A 23,279-nucleotide genomic window follows, 5' to 3' on the forward strand; every position below is an offset into this window, starting at 1 on the left:
CCCACAATAAGTGAAGGTTTCGGCTCAGGCGTAAAAGGCTATTGCCAGGTTCTAAACTAAGTTATTTCGGTCGCGAGCAACAACAACAAAAAAAAAAAACAGTTTTTGCATTAATTGTGAACTTCTAAACTATTTTTCACGATATTTTTGCATTTTACAAGTTCTGAATGTTCTTTGGTGAGCATTACACCTAAACCTTTTAAACATTGTCAACAAACCTTTATGTTCTACCAAAGCTAAATTGGACACGAGTTATGGCCTAAATAAGTGGTTCCCAACATTTGTGAATTGCGGCAGTCCTCAGATATAATTATATTGTGTTACCCTTATTAGAATTTTCGTTTAAGTAATTAGGTATAATGTCACAATAAACGAAACTGGTACAACGCACATCGACTATACACAAAGTAGAAAAATATTATTGGATTAACTCTACTAATCGTACAGAAAGAGTTGTGAGCTCTCCACAGAGTAAAAGTCAGAATGCAGAAATACCCGAATATCTCTTGGCAATCTAAAGCATTTGAAATAGCAGCCGGTTCAAAAGCACTGGCTTCAGTGTTAGTTGCTTCAAGCACATCCTGTGTGCATTGTTCTAAGTGAGAGAATTTAAAGTTTTGGTTAAACAACAATATATTTCCACTATTAACATATATTGAAATGTGTGTGCAAAAAAAACATATCTTAAAAAATCCTTAAATAAGGCAAAATAGGAAATTAGATTATTCTGAGCGTTTAGTTCCATAAGATGAAAAGTTCAGTTGCCAGCAAATAGAAGAGTCGTGCAAAGTTGTATGCTGATGTGGTTTCAGTTCCTCTCGCAATAAAAGTAAGGGGAACAAGTTTCGTTACGGTCAGCGATCACAAGAATGTCAAAGAGTATAACGAGGTTTAAATGCCATCGCCTCATTGTGATAAACTCCATTTAAATACTTGAATAGCTAGCAGGTTTAATGTTTGCTCAGCTGAGAGATAGCAGTAATTCTCTATCTGTACTTACATTTAAATTTTTTGCTAAACATTGGATGTTTATAAACAACTATATTTACCTTCTGTAAAACTATTCCAGCAGCTGGAATTTGTTCGTTTTTGATGATTTAGCTGCAAAATATCACCCAGACGGAAATACGACGTTTAAGGTTAACATTTATTTTTTAATCAAACGAGTGGGTGTTAATTGACTTGCTTTTATTAAAAATTACTTGGCTTAGTCGTTTTACAATTTACTTGACAAGTGCTTTCATTTTAAAATGACTTGTTTACGAAACACTTCCTAAACCAGGGGTTCCCAAACTTTTTTGGTTTGTTACCAAAATGTCTATTTAATAGCGATTCGTGGCTCACCACGTGGTCCAAATTTAGACACAAACACTTACTATGAAAATACAAGCCCAAAAAACACAATAAAAAAAGAGGCCCAAAACAAGCAACCCGCAAAAAACAAGCCCCAAGTCGCTTGAAAGCGCAAGGTTGGCAAAATTGCTGCTCACCAACTTAGAACTGCTCAACACAGCAGCTAAAACTAATTGTTAGGAGACAATGACCTTTCTTGCTAAATAATTATTGTTTTTTTAAAACAAAGCGCATAATATCTACACTACAGTATAATAAAAAAGTAGAATCCTTTCAAATGTCTCTGTGGCCCCATTGGAAATGTCTTGGTGGCCTAGCAGTGGGCCATGGCCCATAGTTTGGGAACCACTGTCCTAAGGTAATGCTAAGGTGACATAAACTCAGCTAATTATTATAGATCAGTTATATTTATATTTGATCACAATAATTACACAACAACATGCAAATGCAAAGTACCTTAATAAAACCTACGAAACAACCAAATGAAACTATGTGTAGCGTCATAAGTAATAATTAATGTATAATTACATATTATGGAATTTATCGTATTGCGTATTTTGAAATGTGTTGCTGTTGCTCGCTTTTGGCGCTGATAGAAATTGCAAAAACACCGCTTAGCAAAACTTCCGCCTTGAGCCGTGAGACCGCTTCCCAAAAAACTTCCGGCCGTAAGATATTAATCACATCCGCAAGCCCACCCATTTTATTCTCATACTGTAAACATTCCATTCATTTGGTCGCAATACACAGATAGGCTGTGTTGTTTGCCGGCTTGGGCTGGCTTGCTAAACACCAGCCAACAAAAACTGTGTGGATTTGTAATCAGGCTACTGCAATACCCATTGTAGAAGTTGGGTCGATTAATCAGACTTCATAATTAACCAACTTGCTACATATGTTCAATGTTCGCTTCTGGAGTAAAATATTTCCTTTGGAAAACATTTAGTTGAACGAGAATATCGGTGAAAATAAGAACAACATTTAGTGAAAAAATGATTAAACCATTAAGGGCTGATTGACTAACTTAGCTGTGAACTCTTTATTTTTGGTGAAAGACCTTCTCTGAAAGAAACAGCTTTAATTAATTTCTATATGAGGACGCCCGATAGTGATTTATTCAACGCCCGATAATATTTTAGACGAACAGTATCGCGGTCCGCCCTGATAACTAATGACGTCATTATTATTTTCAGATAAAAAATGGCGATCAAATTGAAACGTGTAAACGTAATGATTTCCAGGTTGTTAATTTACATTTGCTCTAGCGTTAGGGCTAAGATGTCTATATTAATTTAGTATTGGATCGGCACCGATATCATAACAAAAATGTAGGTGAATACCAGCCATGTAAATCTAATAATTGTTGCGGTGCACGTCAGACGCAAGAAATAAGAGCTTGGAATAAAATTCGTCGCAATTCAAAACCTAAAGAAATCCTTCTTTTCTCGGCTTTATGCGAGTTATTTTCAGAACTACATTGATGGCAGAAATCCTAACGATATTTTATAAGTGAAACATATTCAATTGCTATTAAAGAAAAAAAAGAAATAAAAGCGAACTCATGTAACAATTCTGATTTTCATAACAACATTTGTCATATATGCAAATTAAAATATTTACAAATGAGCAAGGCGTGGGGTTGTTGTTTGGGTGATTACCCCTTCCTGAGAGCAGCCGGGTTAAATCTCCACACACAATCCTTCTCAGGAAGGGAAATCCCCAGCTCCGAGCGGTCGTACTTGACCAGAACGTCGTTGTTTGTCTCGAAGCCCTTGACCTTGCCAACTTTGTCCATCAGCTGGACGAAATAAGCACACAATCAAAGGGGAATTAGATGTTAACGATAGCTCCACTATACCAGTGCTTTTCGCCTTTAAAATTTTCATCCGCACTTTTTTTTTTCGTAAAATTTCCATCCGCACGAAACAAGCTCAGTAAGTTTGCAACCTTTAGTTTTATTTGTGAAATAACAACGAAAGGGTTTGTCTATTAAAGCCGTGTGCTCAAACCTTGACTGATATAAAATAAATAGCTTAAGCTGCAACCAATTGATGAAGTAATAATAATATTATTATTATTTTTTTTTTAATATCGGGATCTAAGCCTGCTCCGACATTTCTAGTTGTTGATCTTTTTTCCAAATCATATGATCCAAACAAAACCACAAATATTGTAAAAGAGATCTAAAACAACTTTATTTAACAAAAGCAGAGTACTATATAGTTACGCAAGAACGCATCATCATTTCTGCTAATAATTTCTGCTAATATTAGCAGAACTGATGATGCGTTCTTGCGTAACTATATAGTACTCTGCTTTTTTTGTTGAATAAAGTTGTTTTAGATCTTTTTTACAACCTTTGTGGTTTTGTTTGGATCTGCAATGAACCACTGAGAGACTATTTTACTGTACCTGTAACGCATAAGTGGGCGCACCAGCTTATTTGATTACTGTATTACACATAATGATAAGTAATTATGCACCATTTTCATCCGCACAAGTGCGTACCGTTGACGCGTTTTCGCATCAAAAGGTGATTAGATGGGTTGCGGTTGTTGTGTATTTTGTAAGAGCTATATTTTAATTCGTTAGTCTAGCATCTGTGATTTGTCGCTGGATTATCATAATAGGGATATTTACCAGTGTTTATAATTCAATATTATATATGTCATTTTGGTTCATTGAATAAGGCTACATATTATGTGCTCTAGTTTTCCTTATTGTATCTACGCGCAGCATCAGACATGGGCCGAAAATTCCCAGTCTTTTCATCATGACTTAACTCTACCACTGTGAACTGCAGGCGAGTCTCAAAACAATATTAACCGTCAACACAAGTTAAAAAGTCCCAAAATCTAGCATTGGAAATCGTAAAATGACATTGTGAGAAATCTAGAGCCATATAAGTACAAATAAATTAAAATACTGTGATCTGGAAAACGAAATCGGATTCACACCTATAAGTACCCTAAGCACAAGGTTTAAGTGTCTTCTGTATATATATATAAATTAAACTAAACTACAAAGTTCGGTTTATCCTATGATCGGAATTTCACACTATTTTAAAAACTTGGTGATAGCTACTCACAATGATCATGTGATTGTGCCATGCGCCGTGACCTCTCTGCATGAGCTTCATCGTGAGAGGGTGAGCCGTGAATTTGACAGAATCACCGATGCGGAACACACGGACTGACGTCACCGCGTCCTGCACCCCTGCAATCACGAAGATGAAAAGTCAGTTTCGTGAAACAACGAATCATTTCGTGAAATATTTATTCCTGTAAAAATAATTTTGTGCGCGGAACTGGTTTTAATAATTAATTTTCAATGAGCAGGTTCAGTAAGTTGTCCCTAAACTGAAATGTCTTGAGATTCTTACGGTTTGTAATATTAACAACCCTGCCCCCCAAAGTGTATTTTGCAAAAAAGTAAATCTAACTTTGTGTCCTATTTGATAAAATTGTTTTAACCCAAAGCGTCGTACGTTTTACCATCTATGGAAAAAAATGAGATCTTGAATCATTATAAAGGCGTACTTTCGCTTTGCGCGAATCGATAACGTCTTTATAAAATAGCTTTTACTTTCCAACCAAAAACTGTAACAAAATAAACGAACTGTGTGGTATTCCTAAGGTAACTTTCTATCACGTCAAGTTAGATGTGTGGCGTCATCTTTAGAAAATATGAAGGCGTTAACACAAGAGTGACCAACTCTGATATAGGATCATGTTATAAAGGGGGGGTGAGACTTTATAGAGGCATCGATGCGTTGAATATAGCGAGAAACTACGAACAAAAGGTGGCATCCATTTACTTATTCACAACAAATACCACCTTAAGCCCTTTTGTTCATCAAATGTAAGGTGAGCAAACAGCCGCTCGTTCACCATTCCGCAGGTCAAAGTTTAAACCAGCAGTATTGGCCAAACATGTGCTTTAATATTGTGTCAGTTGCTTTACAGCATATATTTTATACATTTTCAAATATTATGAATTTTTGAAATATTAGGCGCTGAAAAACAATTGTTTAAAAAAGTATTTGGGGTATAAGAAATTAGACATAAAAATATAATTCAATATATATAAAAGTAATTCTACTTTACGTAATAAGAATATCAAAGCCCATACAGAAGTAGGTATCATTTTGAACGTTTCGAATAACTCTTTATTCATTTTCAACATCAATGTTGATGTTGTTGAAAATGAATAAAGAGTTAGTGAAACGTTTAAAATGATACCTACTTCTGTATGGGCTTTGATATTCTTATTACGTCTTACTACAACCTCCAACCATTAGGCTCAATAATTCTACTTTATTTTAATTTTATTTTTTTAATCACATTTGTAAAATTATTAGCTTTGGCGCTGAAAAAAAAACAATTATCTAAATTATTCAGTTATAATAAATTCAATATAAAAATGTATTAATAACTAATTGAAATCTAAGAATTGATCCAAGAATGATCTAAGAAATCTAATAATTTGTTTATAAAGATTAATGGCTAACCCAGGTCTAGGTTTATCCTTATAATAAACCTCTCACCGCAGGGCAGTAGGCTCTCCTTGTAGTACTTTATCCCCTTCCCAGAAATCACACACTTAACATCAACATCGCCATCACATCCGACCATGTAGTTGTTCTCGTTGCCGTTTCCCCACAACACTGATGCCGCATCACGAGCGTGCTTATCACGGAAGCCGCTATCACATGAAGAGAATGCCACGTATATAAACATAATGACATGAAAAAGTATTATCACGGAAGCCATTATCACTGGAAAAAAAATGAAAAAAATGTTGATAAATATATGGAATAATTTAAACAAAATATCGTTGAAAGGTGACAAGACTAACCCTGTACTTTTTCCATAATGTAGCAAAATATACCACGAACGCTTTTGTATTAAAAAAAAGATTATTACAAACATTATATAACATATATCAATTTAAACTATTACCATAAAAGTGTATGTAAAATGTTTAACAGATTTTCATTGGGTCTGTTAGGTGATAAACATAATTAACTTGTATATCATCTTGTTTTTTTGACGGAAGGTTATGACGTCATATTTAAAAAGTTTCTTGCCCACCACACAAAAATTGTACACAAAACTAAAAACCGAGCTCCGTGAAACACTCACATGATCTTGGTGACCCTCCCGAGCTTGCCCTTGCCCCCGTCCTGGTCCCTCCAGCCCCAGTTGAGCCCCCTACACACAGTAGCCCCAGGGAAAACCCCCTTGCTTTCGATAACCTCGGATGCGTTGGAGCGGGGTAAAAGAAGGCACCTGGACAAATATATTTCTTGGAGCATACTGGCTGGAGTATTTACCATAAAGTAGGTAACGGTTTAAATGTTCCGGATGTGTCTTTATTCATTTGTGAAGCATATGGCCACATATTGACACCGCTAGCTATCAATCCCAAGGTCGTACTTACCAACAGCATCTAAATTACTAACAGTACAAACTACAATGGTTATTAAGTCAAACTTTTATTAAAACTCTAATTAAAACAAACTAGTTTAATTTACAAAATGCCTGCAACGGTGTATTTATAGTACATTAGCCAAGAAAAACCATGAAAATCTTTAAGTTCGCTCAATTACAACCATAAACATCCTAATTCATTTGAACAAACCAACTCACCCCGATGAGAACTGGTTGTCGAAGCGTATGAACCTGTGACGTAACAAGTGCTTGCCCCCCATGTAGCAGGGGGTGCAGAGATCTACGTCATCACACTCCCAACATTTCCACCTTGTCCCTCGGATATGATCGCCACCTAGTGGACAACCCCCATCGCAAATAATACCAGGATGTTTTACTCCTGTGATTAAAACAACAGTCAGTTATTCATTTATTTATTTGTGTATTTAAACAATAGAGAAAGCAAAAATATGTTTTATATTTGTAACACTTTCGAATGTACGGAATCTCCCGCAGACAGTAAAATGTATAAATATTCTTGTTTTGGTATCACATGATGTTTTTGAACGCATAGGTTTATGATAAGATTATATTATAGCACACATAAATTATATTTTGTTAAGTTTTGAACTTTGTTCGCAGTTGAAGCCTTTCTTATTCGTAAATGTGCGGCGTAACTATTCTATGGCCGCAGACCAGTAGATTAGCAGATATCTGCTGTTGTTGGTTAGATTTTTTTGATAGATGAAGGACGTGACCGCATCAAGCCATATAACATCCACCAATAGATCAGCAGGTATCTACTGCACGGCTTGAAGGCCGAAGAAGGGAAATTACCGGCTCGAAGCGGTCCAAAGTAATCGGATTGGGTAAAAAGATTAACAAAGCTCCTATAAAAAAGTCATTCCACATAATGGATAAATACAAACTTGAAGTTTGTAACAACCAAACTTAGTTAAGAGATTAATAAAGCGTGTTATAACAACAACTAAAACATCATACGTGGAAAGAAATTATTGTTTAAACACCTGAGTATTATAGGAACGCCCAAAACAAAAAGGTTTAAAAGCGATGTTTGGTTGATAAACAAGTAACTGACCGACCAGACAGTTCGAAGTAATCGTAAAACATTGTCAAAATTCCAGCCAATGAGTGGAAAGTCCGGGTTTCATGTGGCGCCAATAAGGCTGTTACTTATGAACAAACTAACATGGCACATTAACAGTTCCTGCTAAAGACCGCGTGGAACTGAAAGTTTTAAACCGTTTTGAGCAGCAACTGACTGAGTTTTAACGAAATACTTATAAACCAGTCAAAAATCAAAAACTGTCAAAAAGTAGTAAAACTACATTAATGTATAATAAAGCTAATATTAACTACATCGTTTGTGACAGTGCATGACAATTGAAGTGGCATGCCTGTGATCGACTGTTGTGGTACTGCTCATAAAAAAAAATATTTAAGAGTACAATATCTATAATTTTTTTGGGGGGCATGGCCCCCTGTGCCCCCTGACTACGCCTATGGCGGCGTCCCGGCCTTTTACTACAGCTCATAAAATGAACACCCTGTCGACCTGTCGTTGTCTGCTGTTACGGAAGCTATTGTGTGGAAACAGTTGTTTTTTTTATGACGCCTTTTGAGACGCCCCTAAACCCTGGATCCACAAACGAGAAGGTTTTTTTAGGACATTTTAAAACAAGGAATTACTCTCTATGAAAGGAGAGTAAGATTGGGCAACATTGGAGCAAAACGCAGCTTGTTTCACCCGTCCAGTTTGAGAAATTAAAACCAACCAATACTAACTACTTTTACTTGACAAAGATTGCTCGATAAAATGTTTTTTTTTGACTTTTTAAAAGAATCGAAATTAAAGTTGAACCGGTTTATTTGTTGTTTTTATTTCCCATATTGTTTTAGAGCAGTAGTTCTCGAACTTAAAGAAATTAGGCAACGGTCCCTCAGTAACTTTTAAATTGCTCACGGTCCCTTAAAAATAAACACAAAATAACATTTGTTTTTAATGGTATAAGTGGGACGGGTGCACTCGCTTCTTTGCTATCAGCTCGGCTATGTTAACCTCTAACGAATCACTTTATTTAGGTGAAGCAATCACGAACAGTTTTTAAACCGTGAACGTACAGGCCACAGTGTCATCGCAGCAAACTGTAAAAACGTAATTCTCGTTAGCTGCACAACACAACACTATGACGTCATAATAGATAATTCAACTCAAAGCGAACAATAACGTGAAAGAATAACTGATCAGCTTGGTCTGGAAAACTAAGTTGCCTGAAAATTAAATTGCCCAAAAATTTTTCATTTTCAGGAGCGTTGTGGTGATTTTTTGTTAGGTGCTACGCGGTCCCAGAAAATTGTCTCGCGGGCCTCAAAAGGACCGCGGACCCCAGTTTGAGAAACACTGTTTTAGAGCATTGTGATTTGAATTTTATTGTGAAGTGCACAAAAACAAAATGTGGAAGCTTTAAGTGTTTTAGATAGTTCTTTGCAAACTACAGAATTTTTTCGTAGTGTTAAAAAAAAAACTTATATTTTTGTAGATTTCCAAACCCTGGTTTGATGTATTTTGTAAAGTGCAGATTAAAGTTATTTATTTTCAACATGGTTTTACTTGACAATGTTAGGACGTTTCGATACGAACTTGCATCAAGTTTTGAATTACTTCGCGGTCACATCCACTAAAGATGTTGATACAAGTTCTTATGGAAACGTCCTTATCAAGATGATGCCGATCTACTCAACCTTTTTGGCTTAAAATTCACAATCAGAAAACATTGTGTTTACAAAAAAAAACTTAAGTCGAAGTAAGTGGCGAACCTGCAGGAGCGTTGTCGAACACCAGAAGATCGTAGCTCCCCCCAACCCCTGCTCTGTAGTTCGCCACCGTCCCTTTGTCCCAGCAAACATCTACCATTCCATCCTCCAACTTGACCACAGTTCCAACGTTTCCCTCACCCCCGTCCTAAACATGATGTTTAAATATATTTAAATCAGACAATTGCTCCAGGGCTGCGGAGTCGGTTGAAAATAAATTCAGTCCAATTTCAGAGTCTCGAGTCCGACTCTGGCCAATAAAATAAACCAAAGTCCGACACCGGCTAAATGTGAGATTGCTTGTGCTAATGGGATTCGAGTCCCGAGTCTGACCCTGCAGCCCTGCTTTTGCTCAGATGTTAAATATTTGTTGTTTTTTTAAGCAATGCCTAGGTAATATAAAATACATTATTATACATAAAAAGGCTATAAGAAAAATAACATAATGTTTTCTGGTAATTAACTGACAATGCGAGAAAAGGGCTATTTTTAAAAATTACAAAAGTTTCGCAGAGTATTAGAGAATTACTCGAGGCTGAAAGTTTGCGAATCACTGCTTTGCATTATCTATTAATATTCACACTGGTCGAACCTGGTCGTCCCACTTCCATGAAGGACCTCGCACCACTCTTGTGCCAACTTTCAACTTCCCTACACAATAACACAACATTGTAAGACTCAGCTATGTAGGCTGTGCGAGTGTGCGTGCCTGAGTCTGTGTTTATTTGGCTGTCTGTGTGTATGTGTGTGTGTGAGTTTGTGTGTGTATGTATTGTGTGTGTGTCTGTGTGTATGTGTTTGTGTGTGTCTGTGTGTATGTGTGTGTGTGAGTTTGTGTGTGTATGTATTGTGTGTGTGTCTGTGTGTATGTGTTTGTGTGTGTGTTCTTGTATTCGTATGTTTATTTTAAACAACAATGTAACAAAAAACTTTTGGCACAGATTGTTACGTCATAACTGCTTACATTGTTTGGCTTTTGTTTCGTCATCACTGTCGCTGTCTTCTTGTAGCATCTCCATGGTGATGCTGAAAGCGGCGAACAACCGCCTCAACTCCTCTAAAAGTTGGACTTGAGGTTAGCATCTTAATGAGGCCGTTAAGTGTCAGATATTTTGTACAATGGTTAAAGTAGGATGGAATGCCAGGTTTTCGCTTAATTATGGCTTCTTTGTATGATTTTGTTATATTGGTGGCTGTAATATTGATTCTATTTTTTTCTGCAAGCTAAAACAATTTCAGGCCCACTAAGAAGAGGTGAAATAAGCATGAGTTTGAACAGCACAAGGCAAAATGTTTTCTCACCCAATTTCCTCAGTTCCTCCACCTGTGCGGCCACCCTTCGAACCTGGGTGAAACAACAACAACGATCAGACGGGCTCCAGCCATAAGATCGAAATTAGAACAACATAAAATAACATAAAACACAGTTCGGGGTAAAACCTAACTAGGACTACCTAATGGTCGGGATAACGTCAATATTCTAAAACTCTTTGTCTCGAACAATGGTTGTTTGTGACGTCACAACACCTGTACGGCTGCAGTGTTTATTGTTAATTTATTTGCACTACAGTAGGTATGTGTCATGATCGGAAGCCACCTCCTTAATGCAGGGAGGTTATATTTCCATCCAGTGTGGGTTGCGCACAAATGGAGCGCAGCAGTTAATTATAGCACACAGTGCTTGGGTAGGTTTATAATGGAGGATGTGGGTGTAATGAGAGCTGGTGTTGCAACACAGGCCATACACTAACACCGGGTGAACAACAAAGGAACTAACATATGCTGAGCTAACCGGCCGTTGTCCTAGGTGGTGGTTTATGACGTCACACAGTGGTGGTTTGTGACGCCACACGTACCTGTACGGCAGCAGTGGCAACCCTTCTGCGTCTGCATTCATCCTCGTGCAATATTTTGGCCAGTTCGCTGCTGCATTGCGCGTTGCAGTGCTGGCATTTGAGGGCCGAGGGGTCGACGGAACCACTTTCCGCATTTCCCATGATATCTTACTTTCAACACAACAACTGTAGAAATAAATCTGTGAAAGCAAAAGCTTCTCTCATTATGCCTGCCTGGTAGCACCCGCTTAAAACTGTTGGTACCGTATTTATATTTTATTTGCTAGTAGTTACTCGCCATTGAATGACTTATAATATCGGATCAGAGCCGATACCAAAGTGGTAGTATCGGTACTTGCCCGATACCAAGTGGTAGTATCGGTACTCGTCCGATACTAGGCTGGTATCGATGCCGATATGATGTTAAATATTATTCTTAATGTCAGCCATTATTGATTTTAAACATTGAGTTTACTTCCTAGAAAGATAAATTTCTTAAAAATATATCATTCTAAATCAAAGATAAATAGGGTTCTAACGAAAAAGCACATTATTGCTTTACCTATTCTATATACGTATTTGTTTATAACTATAAATCCCGCCTGTAGCAACATTCTAGCACATTATTTGTGCCTGTATCGACTCACACAGACAAAACTGTCCCTTGCCAAGCCGTACTTTGAAAATGACATTTCTTTCAGCAAAGAGGAACCAGTCTCTTCTTCTATTCACTTACCTTTCGTTGCTGGTTTCGGTCAAAGTTCCTCTTTTCACAACGAAAGTCATTCGCTCAGTCACGTGATTCGTTGCAAATTGTTCTGCAAAACACCGTGACTTAGCAATTATTTCACATAATAACGTTATTTAGCAAAACTAGCTTGAAAACGACAAATGGTGATGTAATTTTAGCCTACAGGTTCAGGGTAAGAACGTGTGGAAATAGTATTTCTATACTTACGTACATTATGGCTTCCTATTGCCCTTTATGACGTAGTACTACGTAATAAGTGTGACGTTCGACTTTGGAATTTCAAAAACAAATTGTAGCTGCAAAAAAAAGTTTGATTTTCTGTTAAGTTTTTCCATTGCGAGTAACTCTCAATGTCATCTTATAAGTTTCAATATTAAATATAGGCTAGTTTGGGCAGGTATACATAGTCAAAATATCACGTGTCAAATAAATTGATTAGGAAAACAGCAAACTAGATTTCTAATTAAAGCATATGAGATTTTCTAGTTAAAGCAAATGTATCTTATAATAGGACGGAAATAATTCTAAATACATATGGCTTTATAATAATTCTTGGCAATGCAATAAATTAGAAGTTTAAAAACTCGGAAATTAGACCGCCAGAGGTCATTAAACTGGTCGATTTATCCAGTAATTTTGATTTTTTCTTGTTCAGTAACTTGTTTATGTGTTTTTCAAATCCAATAGAATGACTCAAGTGCGACATCTATGGCCAAATACATCACGTGCTTTACAACATTGGTTGTTATCGTGTTGGAAACTACAACATGCAAACCATTTAATTTCCCGGAATGCCCCAAAACTCCCAGATATTTCAAATTATTGGTTTTGGCAATAAACTGAGTGCTGTTATAATATTAACATACAAGACATAAAAATATGGGCGTTTAACTATTAATGGCATTACCAACAATAAATTTAGCCTTATCTGAACATTTGTTCCAAACTTCAGCTACATCAGGGGTGTCCAACTCAACCATGCCGGCGTGCCAATTTTTATCTTATAACTCCCGCGCCAAAGTTTTCGTAAATAAGAACGTTTATTTAAACTTGAAAAAAAAAATTGTTTAGTAGAAATGCGCATCACTACATCAAAGTGTCTCTCGGTGAGCTGACTTTTGTTTCTTCACACCAAGCTATATACTATTATGTGAATGCTAGCCTCCACACAGTATAATATTACCAGATCAAAAGTAATTGTTGGTTGTCGTGATTGCCGCGATTGTTTTATATTGTGAACAAACAATGGTATATTGTGAACAAACAAATTGGCTGTATAACAAACTTAGTATTTTCTGACAATTGGCAGAATAACAAATTGAGCTTTTTTGGCAATTAGCTGAATAACAATTTTAGTATTTTTTGGGGAGGACTTGCGTGCCATTTGTTATTAGGTCGCGTGCCACATTTGGCACGCGTACCGCTTGTTGGACACCCCTGAGCTACATGCTACTTACTTTTGTCGCGCTCAATTATTGCACTTGTGCCAGGAATCGGTTTTAGCTCGCTACACACTTAACGTGAAAAGGCCACCAGACTGTTCATATTAGCCAATGGAAAATCCATGTCGGTAAAGAATTAAACTGTGAACACTTATAATCTCAAAAATCAAATTGAGTTGCTGCTAAATGATGACAAAGAAGCATTGAAAGTAATAATTAAGCGCCGTGAGGAAAAATCACCGACTTAATATTTGAGCGACAATTCATTTATTCCTGAAAGTTGTTTTGTTTTATCGCCAATAACCTACAGTCCACCGGTTCACCCTTCGCATTTTTGTAAATGCTTGCAATCAATTCATCTCTCACAGTTTTTACATCTGTGCGTTTTTCACAGTTCGAGCTTTGAGATCAGCGAAAAAAATCTCGATTTCTGGGTTTTAAAAAAATGCAGGAGATTGTAATTAGAATATTGTGTGTGGAACAACGATTCTTTTAGAAATGACGTTACAAAGTTACGCCATAACGTGACGTCATAAAAACGAATATGTCACAAACGCCTAATTTGATTGAATATGTTTAAAAACATTTTTTGAAACGACTGAATTGTGACTAGTAAATTTACATTGCACCAAACAATAAAATGGTGCGAAAAATTGCGTATTTGACAAATTTTTTTGTTTGGAAGACTCCATTTCGTAGAATGTGTTTTTAACTAGATCAATTTTGCTGAAATTGCAATCGCTGGTCACTTTTATTCCGTTAATTAAACCCTTAAAGGTACGCATTGCAAAGAAAAGAGTGCTCGCGAGCCGCGATAAATGATGTCACACGTGGCCCGCGGGCCTAGGTTTGGTCCACCCTGATCTAAACAAAGTAATAATTACAGTATACATTTTTCTGTGTGTGAATCAGCATTCCCTTGGAACAGTTCGCGAACTGCTGGTTAAGATATGAACAACATTACATTATATCTAGCAATTAATGCCGCAGTCTTAAGACATAGCTGCTAATAAGAACTTGGGGATTTTATGGCCCGCAAAACTATTCTTTGTCATCTTTCACGGTGCAAATATTTCACGCTTTGCTGTTGTTTATATTTTGTTTTTATTCAAAATGAGCCGGATGATTAATATTTTTTTATTCAAAGTCAATTTTTTTATTCAAAGACGAAGTTGTATCATAGGAAGGACTGAAATTTTTATTTTCGCGACATTTCTTGGTTTTGACTTTTTAGGCTCGGTTCGGTAACATTTGGTTGTACTTGTTTCGAATTTAGATACTTTATTGTCAAAGTACTAGTTACTTTATATATTTGATTTGTTATTGTACATTTTTGTGGTTTGGTCCCAGGGGTTGGGGGTATATTTCTTTTGAGGAAGGTGAAAAAATCATTAAATATAAAAATATTTGTTTGTGTCAATGAAATGCTTACTTCCCGGTAGTGAATGTTGTTGTTGGTAATATTTTTATGTTTTTTGGCTGCCAAGTGTTTTCAACACGATTTCGTTGTTGAGAGATTGTTTTTAGGGAGGTTAAACTTGCTGGGGTTGCTTTTGTTGTCTGTGTTGGGTCAAAATATTAATGAATTATCCCGTGTGTGCTGGGAGATATGTTTTTTGAGGGATAAAATATTTATTTTGGTTTAATGGAATACCATTCGCCAAATTGAAAATACTTTCTTGATTTTTTTTAAGGGAACAAAAATTTTATTTTTTAACATTAAAATGATTTTTTCAGTTTAATAACAGCATTTGGCTAACTTTAAATGTTGCATTATTTTATATTATTTTCTTTATTTGAAATCTGAACAATAATAGCAGCAGATAATTTACTAGAAACATAGCGGTTTTGTTTTTATTCAAAATCAATTCTGAACAGTTGCATTGTTTTCTTTCGTAAAATTTAAACATTAATATCAGCCAATTTTTTAGGAAATATAGCAGATTTGTTTTATTTAAACTTTCATAATTTTTTTACTGTTTTTCTTTTCAATATTGCTCAATATTAAATTATCAACAGATACTATTCGTTAGATATATGTCGCAACAAACCACAATCTACCCTCCCTACCCCAAACCATAAGCACGAATGTAAACATTATCACAAGTTTATGTTTCTGGTTGTTTTTATTGATGATCACACGAATAAACAACGGATCCATGAAGATACTTCGTTGTTACTTCTCGGTGATTCATCTGAAAAGATATAAGTGTTTAGCGAATTCTGCTAAAAAAGTACTTTAGTATCAATGAGTTTATCAAGCAAGATGAAATCAATTTCTTAAACATTACGAGGCGAAAAGTATTTTTGTTCAACTAAAACTTACCTTTATTTATTCTTGCTCGTCTAAGTTTATATCGAGCTCTTGTTTTTCGGAGTTTTGAGCTAGAAAGCAAGTTAAATTGATTAAAACATATTTTTGTGCTTGAATTAAAGCATATATTTTGCAAAACTACGCTCATAAAATCAATTTTTTAATCTAATTAGGTTATTGCAGAACTTCAATCAAACTTTACCTTCTTGATCATAATAATCTCCATGTGAAGAGCAAGTAGGAATTGAATACAAGCATTTGCAATAACCGTATTTGCATTTGCAAAAAAATCCAATGGATTTGAGAACCTTGACTTTTTTCCAGTGACCCTCGCTCTGATCAACTAGAAGTAGGAGGCCAAGTAGAAGCGCCATCATAACAAACTTGTTCATCTGAAAACATAGGAATTATACAAAATATTTAAACGATTGGTTAAAAGGTTAAAACGGTTTAACCACTAACACATGTTAATTATTGTCACTTACCTTGTTGTTTTAAGTTGTCGGTTGTGTCAATTCAGAATAAAACTGTGTGTCAACTGCAATATTTCAGCTCAATTTAAAGTTTTTTAAGTGGTAATTGTTTAACGTAAAGCAGAAAAATAAATAAAAACATTGCGGATTTGTTTTTATTCAAAGTCAACTTTGAATAGTTGCATTATTTTATATTATTTTCTTTCTTTGAAATCTGAACAATAATATCCGCAGATAATTTACTAGAATCGTTGCGGATTTGTTTTCATTCAAAATCAACTTTGAATAGTTCCATTATTTTATATTATTTTCTTTTTTTTGAAATCTGAACAACAATAGCAGCAGATTATTTCTGAGAAACATTGCGGATTTGTTTTAATTCAAAATCAACTTAAAAGGATATGTTTCAATCAAAACTAAAAATCAAGCGTTTGTGCCAAATACGACAGTTTATTTAAATTTTATTTAAAGTTCGCGTCACGAATTACCAAACTTTCCAGTTAGCACCCGTTTGTATTCATTGAAACTTTACGAAACCTTTTAGTGAAGCAGAACAATCCTCGTCATCTGCTTTATATATTTGTTGAAAATTGTTCTATTTAGTTGGTTATTGTGCTTTGTATCAGTTTCGCTATTTGCAAAACGAAAAGAACAACTTTTCTAAAATTCGTTGCGCGGAAGAACGTTTGGAAAGGTCTTGTCCAGATAAAGCAACCAGATACAGATTAGTAAACCTTTTGTAGATATAAAATAATGAAATATTAAAGTTGACCTTGAATATAAACAAATTGGCAATGTTTTTAGTAAATTATCTGCTGATATTATTGTTCAGATTTCAAAGAAAGAAAATAAAATAATGCAACAATTCAAAATTGATTTTGAATAAAAACAAATCCGCAATGTTTCTCAGAAATAACCTGCTGATATTATTGTTCAGATTTCAAAGAAATAAAATAAAATAAAATAAAATAATGCAACAATTCAAAGTTGACTTTGAATAAAAACAAATCCGCAATGTTTCTCAGAAATAACCTGCTCATATTATTGTTCAGATTTCAAAGAAGGAAAATAATATAAAATAATGCAACTATTCAAAGTTGATTTTGAATAAAAACAAATCCGCAATGTTTCTCAGAAATAATCTGCTCATATTATTGTTCAGATTTCAAAGAAAGAAAATAAAATAAAATAATGCAACAATTCAAAGTTGACTTTGAATAAAAACAAACCCGCAATGTTTCTCAGAAATAACCTGCTCATATTATTGTTCAGATTTCAAAGAAGGAAAATAATATAAAATAATGAAATATTCAAAGCTGATTTTGAATAAAAACAAATCCGCAACGTTTCTAGTAAATTATCTGCTGATATTATTGTTCAGATTTCAAAAAAAGAAAATAATATAAAATAATGCAACTATTCAAAGTTGATTTTGAATAAAAACAAATCCGCAATGTTTCTTAGAAATTTTCTGCTTATATTATTGTTTAGATTTCAAAAAAAGAAAATAATATAAAATAATGAAATATTCAAAGCTGATTTTGATTAAAAACAAATCCGCAATGTTTCTCAGAAATAACCTGCTGATATTATTGTTCAGATTTCAAAGAAATAAAATAAAATAAAATAAAATAATGCAACAATTCAAAGTTGACTTTGAATAAAAACAAATCCGCAATGTTTCTCAGAAATAACCTGCTCATATTATTGTTCAGATTTCAAAGAAGGAAAATAATATAAAATAATGCAACTATTTAAAGTTGATTTTGAATAAAAACAAATCCGCAAAATTTCCAGAAAATAAATTGTTGATAATAGGCCCTACACTTTATTTGTGGAAGAATAGCTTTTGTTCAATGTTGATGCAATATTTTCAACAAACTGCGTGTCGGATTATTGTTTAAAACCTATAAATTGAGCTGAAATGTTTCAGTTGGCACAAAGTTTTATTCTGAATTGACACAACTGACAAGTTGAAACAACAAGGTAAGTGTCAGTAATTAACATGTGTTAGTTGTTAAACCACTCTAATCTATTTTATATATTTTGTGTAAATTTGTATGTTTTTCAGATGAACAAGTTTGCTATGATGGCGCTTCTACTTGGCCTCCTACTTTTTGTTGATCAGAGCAGCGCCGAAAAAGCACCGATAGGATCTCCTTGTGTTAAAAAGTGCATTAAGAAGAATTGCATAAACATGAGTGGCAAGGAATTAGAAGAATGTGAAGAACGGTGCAAAAAAGACTGTGGTTTTAAGTACGATGAAGAAGGTAAAAGGACACTGTTGTTTCGTTATTGTTGTGTCATATTAAGGACGCGATTAAGCCACAGATTGTTTTATAAAAAATCACGCTTTTAATGAATTTTTTGGGCAAACTTTGCCTAGTGTGATACCCAGCATTTTAAATAAGTTGAAAAAAATACATTAACACAAATTAATTACTTTTCAGACGAAGGCTTCGATTTCGACGAAGACGAGGATGAATAAACAAAGGTGGGCATAATGTAAACTTGTTCTACTTTCATATTCTGTTTAGACATAATTAACAATGGTATTATCACAAAATCATAATTATAAACAAAGTAAACAAGGAAAGGCAAAAAAATTACAGAGTTTGGTGTAAAATATTTGTCCAACTAGAACCCGGGGTTTGTAATAACTCAAACTGATTATTTTTGAACACAATAATGAGACTAGTAAACTTTTATATCATTTCAGATGAATCACCGAGAAGTAACAACGAAGTATCTTCATGGATCCGTTGTTTATTCGTGTGATCATCAATAAAAACAACCAGAAACATAAACTTGTGATAATGTTTACATTTGTGCTTACGCGTTGGGGTAGAGAGGGTAGATTGTTGTGAGAAGCAATATTATAGGAAACTGTTTTGCAAAATTACAATCGCACAAAAGTTTTGAATGAAAACAAATCCGCAATGTTTCCGAGAAATATTCTTCTGATACTATTGTGAAGTTAAATAATATTAAATATTTCAACTATTTAAAATTGACTCTAGTAAGTTAGTTTCGCAAAGCTTGAAAGAAATTGTGCTTATGTTTGACTCGGAGGCATTATTGCTCAAAAACCATAAAATGAGATGAAATATTTCAGTTGTCAGTTGTTTTATTCTGGATTGACACAACTGACAAGTTGGTAAATGTTAGTAAAAAAACTTGTGTGGACGAAAGACAAATAAAGAAAGCAAATCAAGATTTCAAAACTTTTTTTAATCACAGAGTAACACAATACCAAATTTTAAGTTTATTTAGCATTTAACTGAACAACGAAATAAATTACAGTAATATATGTTCCGTGTCTGATCCAGCATCGCACCATTATGAACACAAGTCCCATCAGCAATAACACGTAAAAGAAGGATTTACACGATGTAGAATGAACTACAAATGTAGAATGACGTAATGATGACGTCACGATGACATAAAGGCGACCTCAGGCGCTTGATACCGAAGTTCCCAGAATGACGTCATCACTCCTTACACCCGTGGTTGATGACGTCATGAAACAAGCGCGTAAAGAGGACTACGTTTCTCGGTTGAATGAATGTTCATGAAAAATATAGAAAATGGTTGTTGGCAGTTTGTTGTAAAATATAGCTTTCTTCGCTGTGGAGCTTTTTCCCTAGTTCCTCGCTATTCCTTAACCCTAAACTTTATTCCTTATGTGTCTTACGCCCTGCAATCTTACGAGGCCTGTTGTTGGTCCATCCACTTTTCATATTTTCCCATTTGCTGAGAATAGCACACTTTTGTATCTTCCACAATTGTGCGGCTGAAAATATCTGAAAAGGAGAAAATGATTTGTCACTTCCTGTAAAAAAAGAAAATATTTTCAAATATTGACTTCTTTGCCGACTTTCCCTGACCGGGCCCAATTAATATTCGACAAATACAAAACGTGCAAACTGCCTCAAATGTTTGTTTTAGGGTTGTGTATTTTTTGGTTGGTTTAATTGTTGTTATGAAGTAGACTTAATAAGTGCAGAAACATTAATAACACAACACAGTTCTTTCGTCGGGAAAGAATTCCATCGTCTCCTCGCATCCTGGTTATATTGGAATTGCTTTATGCAAAAAAACAGAATTATCGAAGAAATGAAACCTCCCGAAGTAAATTACGGGGTTTTATTCCTTTTGCTAAACTGTAGTTTTTGTACAAAGCTAGTTCGATAGCGGTTAAGTGTTCGAAAAAATGAAGTTTTTGCAACTTATAGTAGGAATGCAAATTACCACAAACACGTGCTTGCCGATACTGTTCTGTTGGTCCAGAGCGGCACAGTGTGCTTACAAGAATTTAGTGCAGTTTTAGGTGAAAAATCTCTGAACCAACCCTGACACTTTCTGCATAACAGAAATGTAATAATAATAGCGAACATCTACAAATAGAAGGCGTGGCTGTCACGCGAATAAGTTAATTGCGAATTTTCGAATGTAAGTTTTAAAGTTCCAATAACAATAAGAACAAGTTCGCAATAAACAACGCCAACTTCAGCCGTGGAGTAATATCGTGCAAAATTACAATTATAAAGGAGCTTTTGACCAAACGAGAGCTTCAGCAGAGAGACATCTCGTGTTTTGGGAGAATTTATAAAAGTCAAAATTTGATTTTTACTCACAGCGCTTTTATCATAAAGCATTATAAAGGTATCCGTTCAGATTCCACTGGTTTTCAAGCTGTTGCCTTGCCCGGCATTTTACTGCTGCCTATTCACGGGGAAGGAAGAGAAGTAATATGGGAATAAACTGCAAGGCAAGGCCTGGCTCTGCAACAAGCAAATCCTAATTACATCGGGCTAATCCCGTCAGCTATCTTGAAAACCAGTGCCTACGGGTATTGGTCAAATAGCTCCGAAGAAATAGAGAAGAAACTAGAATGTTTGTAATTAATTATTAACAACGATGTTTTAAGAACGGTGCTAATAACGCAGCTCTATAAGAACATTCAACACCACCGTTCAGACAAAAAGACAAGCCCGTGAACGCAACCGTCGAAATCTAGAACGCAAAACCTTAAATTAGTAATCGCCACACGATAACGATGCCTACATTCAAGGTGGAGACGTTTCCCACTATTTAAACGCGAAGCTAAAAGCAACCTATTTATTTGTACCACGAGCTTTTCTATGGGCCACCTGCAACGCACCCTAACCTTCCCGTGGCACCAGAACTACGTTGCACCGCCAAGATCAAGCAAGGTTCCCTGCCCGAACCTTGCTTTGACCCAAGCGGTTTCCCTGCGTCAAAAGTTGTTTATACTAAAGCCTATCTCCCACACCCGAGATTGACGCGCGTGACAGCCACTAGTTGTTACAGCACCTCGTAATAGTTGTACGCCCCAGTGACGTAAAACGAGATCATCCAAACAAAACGTACAAAGTTGCTCAAAACCGACAACTTGCTCGCCACGCCCAACTTGAAGCTCTCCAGTTTCCTTGTGAAGGCGTTTCCAGAAAGTCAGCGGCGCTTTCCTCGATCAGCTGATAGCAATCAACCTGGAATTTCGCGCCGCGCCTTAATTAATGCTGGTAACCGCACTTGTTTTCAAATATATTTATACTTTAAAAGAAAGGCTTTATACAGTATATGCTTAGTAGTCTATATTAAATATACAACTTATATTTGTTTTACAGATGCATGTGGTGGAAAGGTGTGCGATGAATACATCAGATGTTCGGCTTCGTTGTTTAGTACTGACAAACTGAGATCGAACTTTACGTCGGTTGTGAAGGAATTCCGCGACAAGAAAACTTGCAAAACCAATCGTAAGTTTTGAGAGTTGTTTTGGCAAAAGACGCGACCAACACATTTTTCAAAAGGTATTCGTTGTTCAAACTATGTTTGCTCCAAATGCGCCAAACAATATATTTACCAAGAAAAGTGTATCCGGCCAAACATTAAATAAATAAACAAGAAATGTAATTCGTTAAGTATGTCTGGCAAATCAACCCTTCACTCTTGGCTAACTTAAATAAAAGGACCCAGTAGTAAATTTGAGAAAAGCCTGATTGTGACAGTTGTGAATTTCTAAAATTACCAGCTTAAAAACAGTTTCTGTATCGTTAGAATAATATTCTATTACGAGCAAATACCATTCTGCCTTCGATAGAATGTTGAAGTGACAACTAATGACGAAATATAGAGCAACTTTCTGCTTCAAAGGGCGTTTTTATCGTTCAACAGTGGTTTGTTTGGTTTTACTTACTCTAATAACTGCGACAAATTCTTGTTCAGAAAGTGAGAGTGGGCTTGTCCAAGATTGCTTCAATCTCTTCTCCAACGAAGATCTTCACAACGCACTAAACAAATCAGGTGAGTTGGTTAACTTCTATTTATCGCACAGTTGTCATAAAGTTAAACATAAAACATCGTTTAAACATAAATAAGCTTCTTCACGAAAACCACAAAGTTCGTTTATTTTGTTAAACGTTTCAAGTACCGAATGACGTCATTAGTCCAATGGACAAAATGTAGCTTTTGTTTCAGATTTTAAATTTTAAAGCGTTGAAACAAGCGGCGTTATATTAATAAGTGCGTATAGCACAGAACCCATGCGATGAAACACTATATACGTTTTTGTTATTAACCTAGTACAGTGTTTAAAAGCATCATAATCGTTAGAAAAGAAACCTTAGTTTGTTTATATTACTGAACGATTGCTCCTTCCAATACTTTGCTATCTTGAATAACAACCGAAGTAAACCTTTCAATACATTGCCGTAACTACCATCATTGAAGCACTTTATTAACATGCAATGCTAGTGATGAAATGTATGCAAAGTAAACCGCGACTTTTTCAATAAATTTTAAAGGTAAAATGAAGTCC

At 35.3% G+C, this 23,279-nt stretch overlaps 1 protein-coding gene across 1 annotated transcript; it reads right to left on the reverse strand.

Annotated features, from left to right (window-relative positions):
* Positions 1 to 2,479: 2,479 nt before the first annotated feature.
* LOC146146501 (E3 ubiquitin-protein ligase MIB2-like) lies at positions 2,480 to 11,646 on the reverse strand. The gene is made up of 10 exons (XM_083387219.1): positions 11,477 to 11,646; positions 10,923 to 10,965; positions 10,585 to 10,677; positions 10,213 to 10,271; positions 9,624 to 9,768; positions 7,005 to 7,185; positions 6,498 to 6,644; positions 5,900 to 6,057; positions 4,442 to 4,569; positions 2,480 to 3,151 (listed from the first exon to the last, which is right to left on the reverse strand). The coding sequence occupies exons 1-10, from the start codon at positions 11,615 to 11,617 to the stop codon at positions 3,008 to 3,010; spliced, it is 1,239 nt and encodes a 412-aa protein (XP_083243345.1). The 5' UTR covers positions 11,618 to 11,646; the 3' UTR covers positions 2,480 to 3,007.
* Positions 11,647 to 23,279: the final 11,633 nt, after the last annotated feature.

Source organism: Ascidiella aspersa, chromosome 4 (assembly GCF_963924565.1).
Source record: "Ascidiella aspersa chromosome 4, kaAscAspe10.2, whole genome shotgun sequence".
In the NCBI taxonomy this organism is placed as follows: domain Eukaryota; kingdom Metazoa; phylum Chordata; class Ascidiacea; order Phlebobranchia; family Ascidiidae; genus Ascidiella; species Ascidiella aspersa.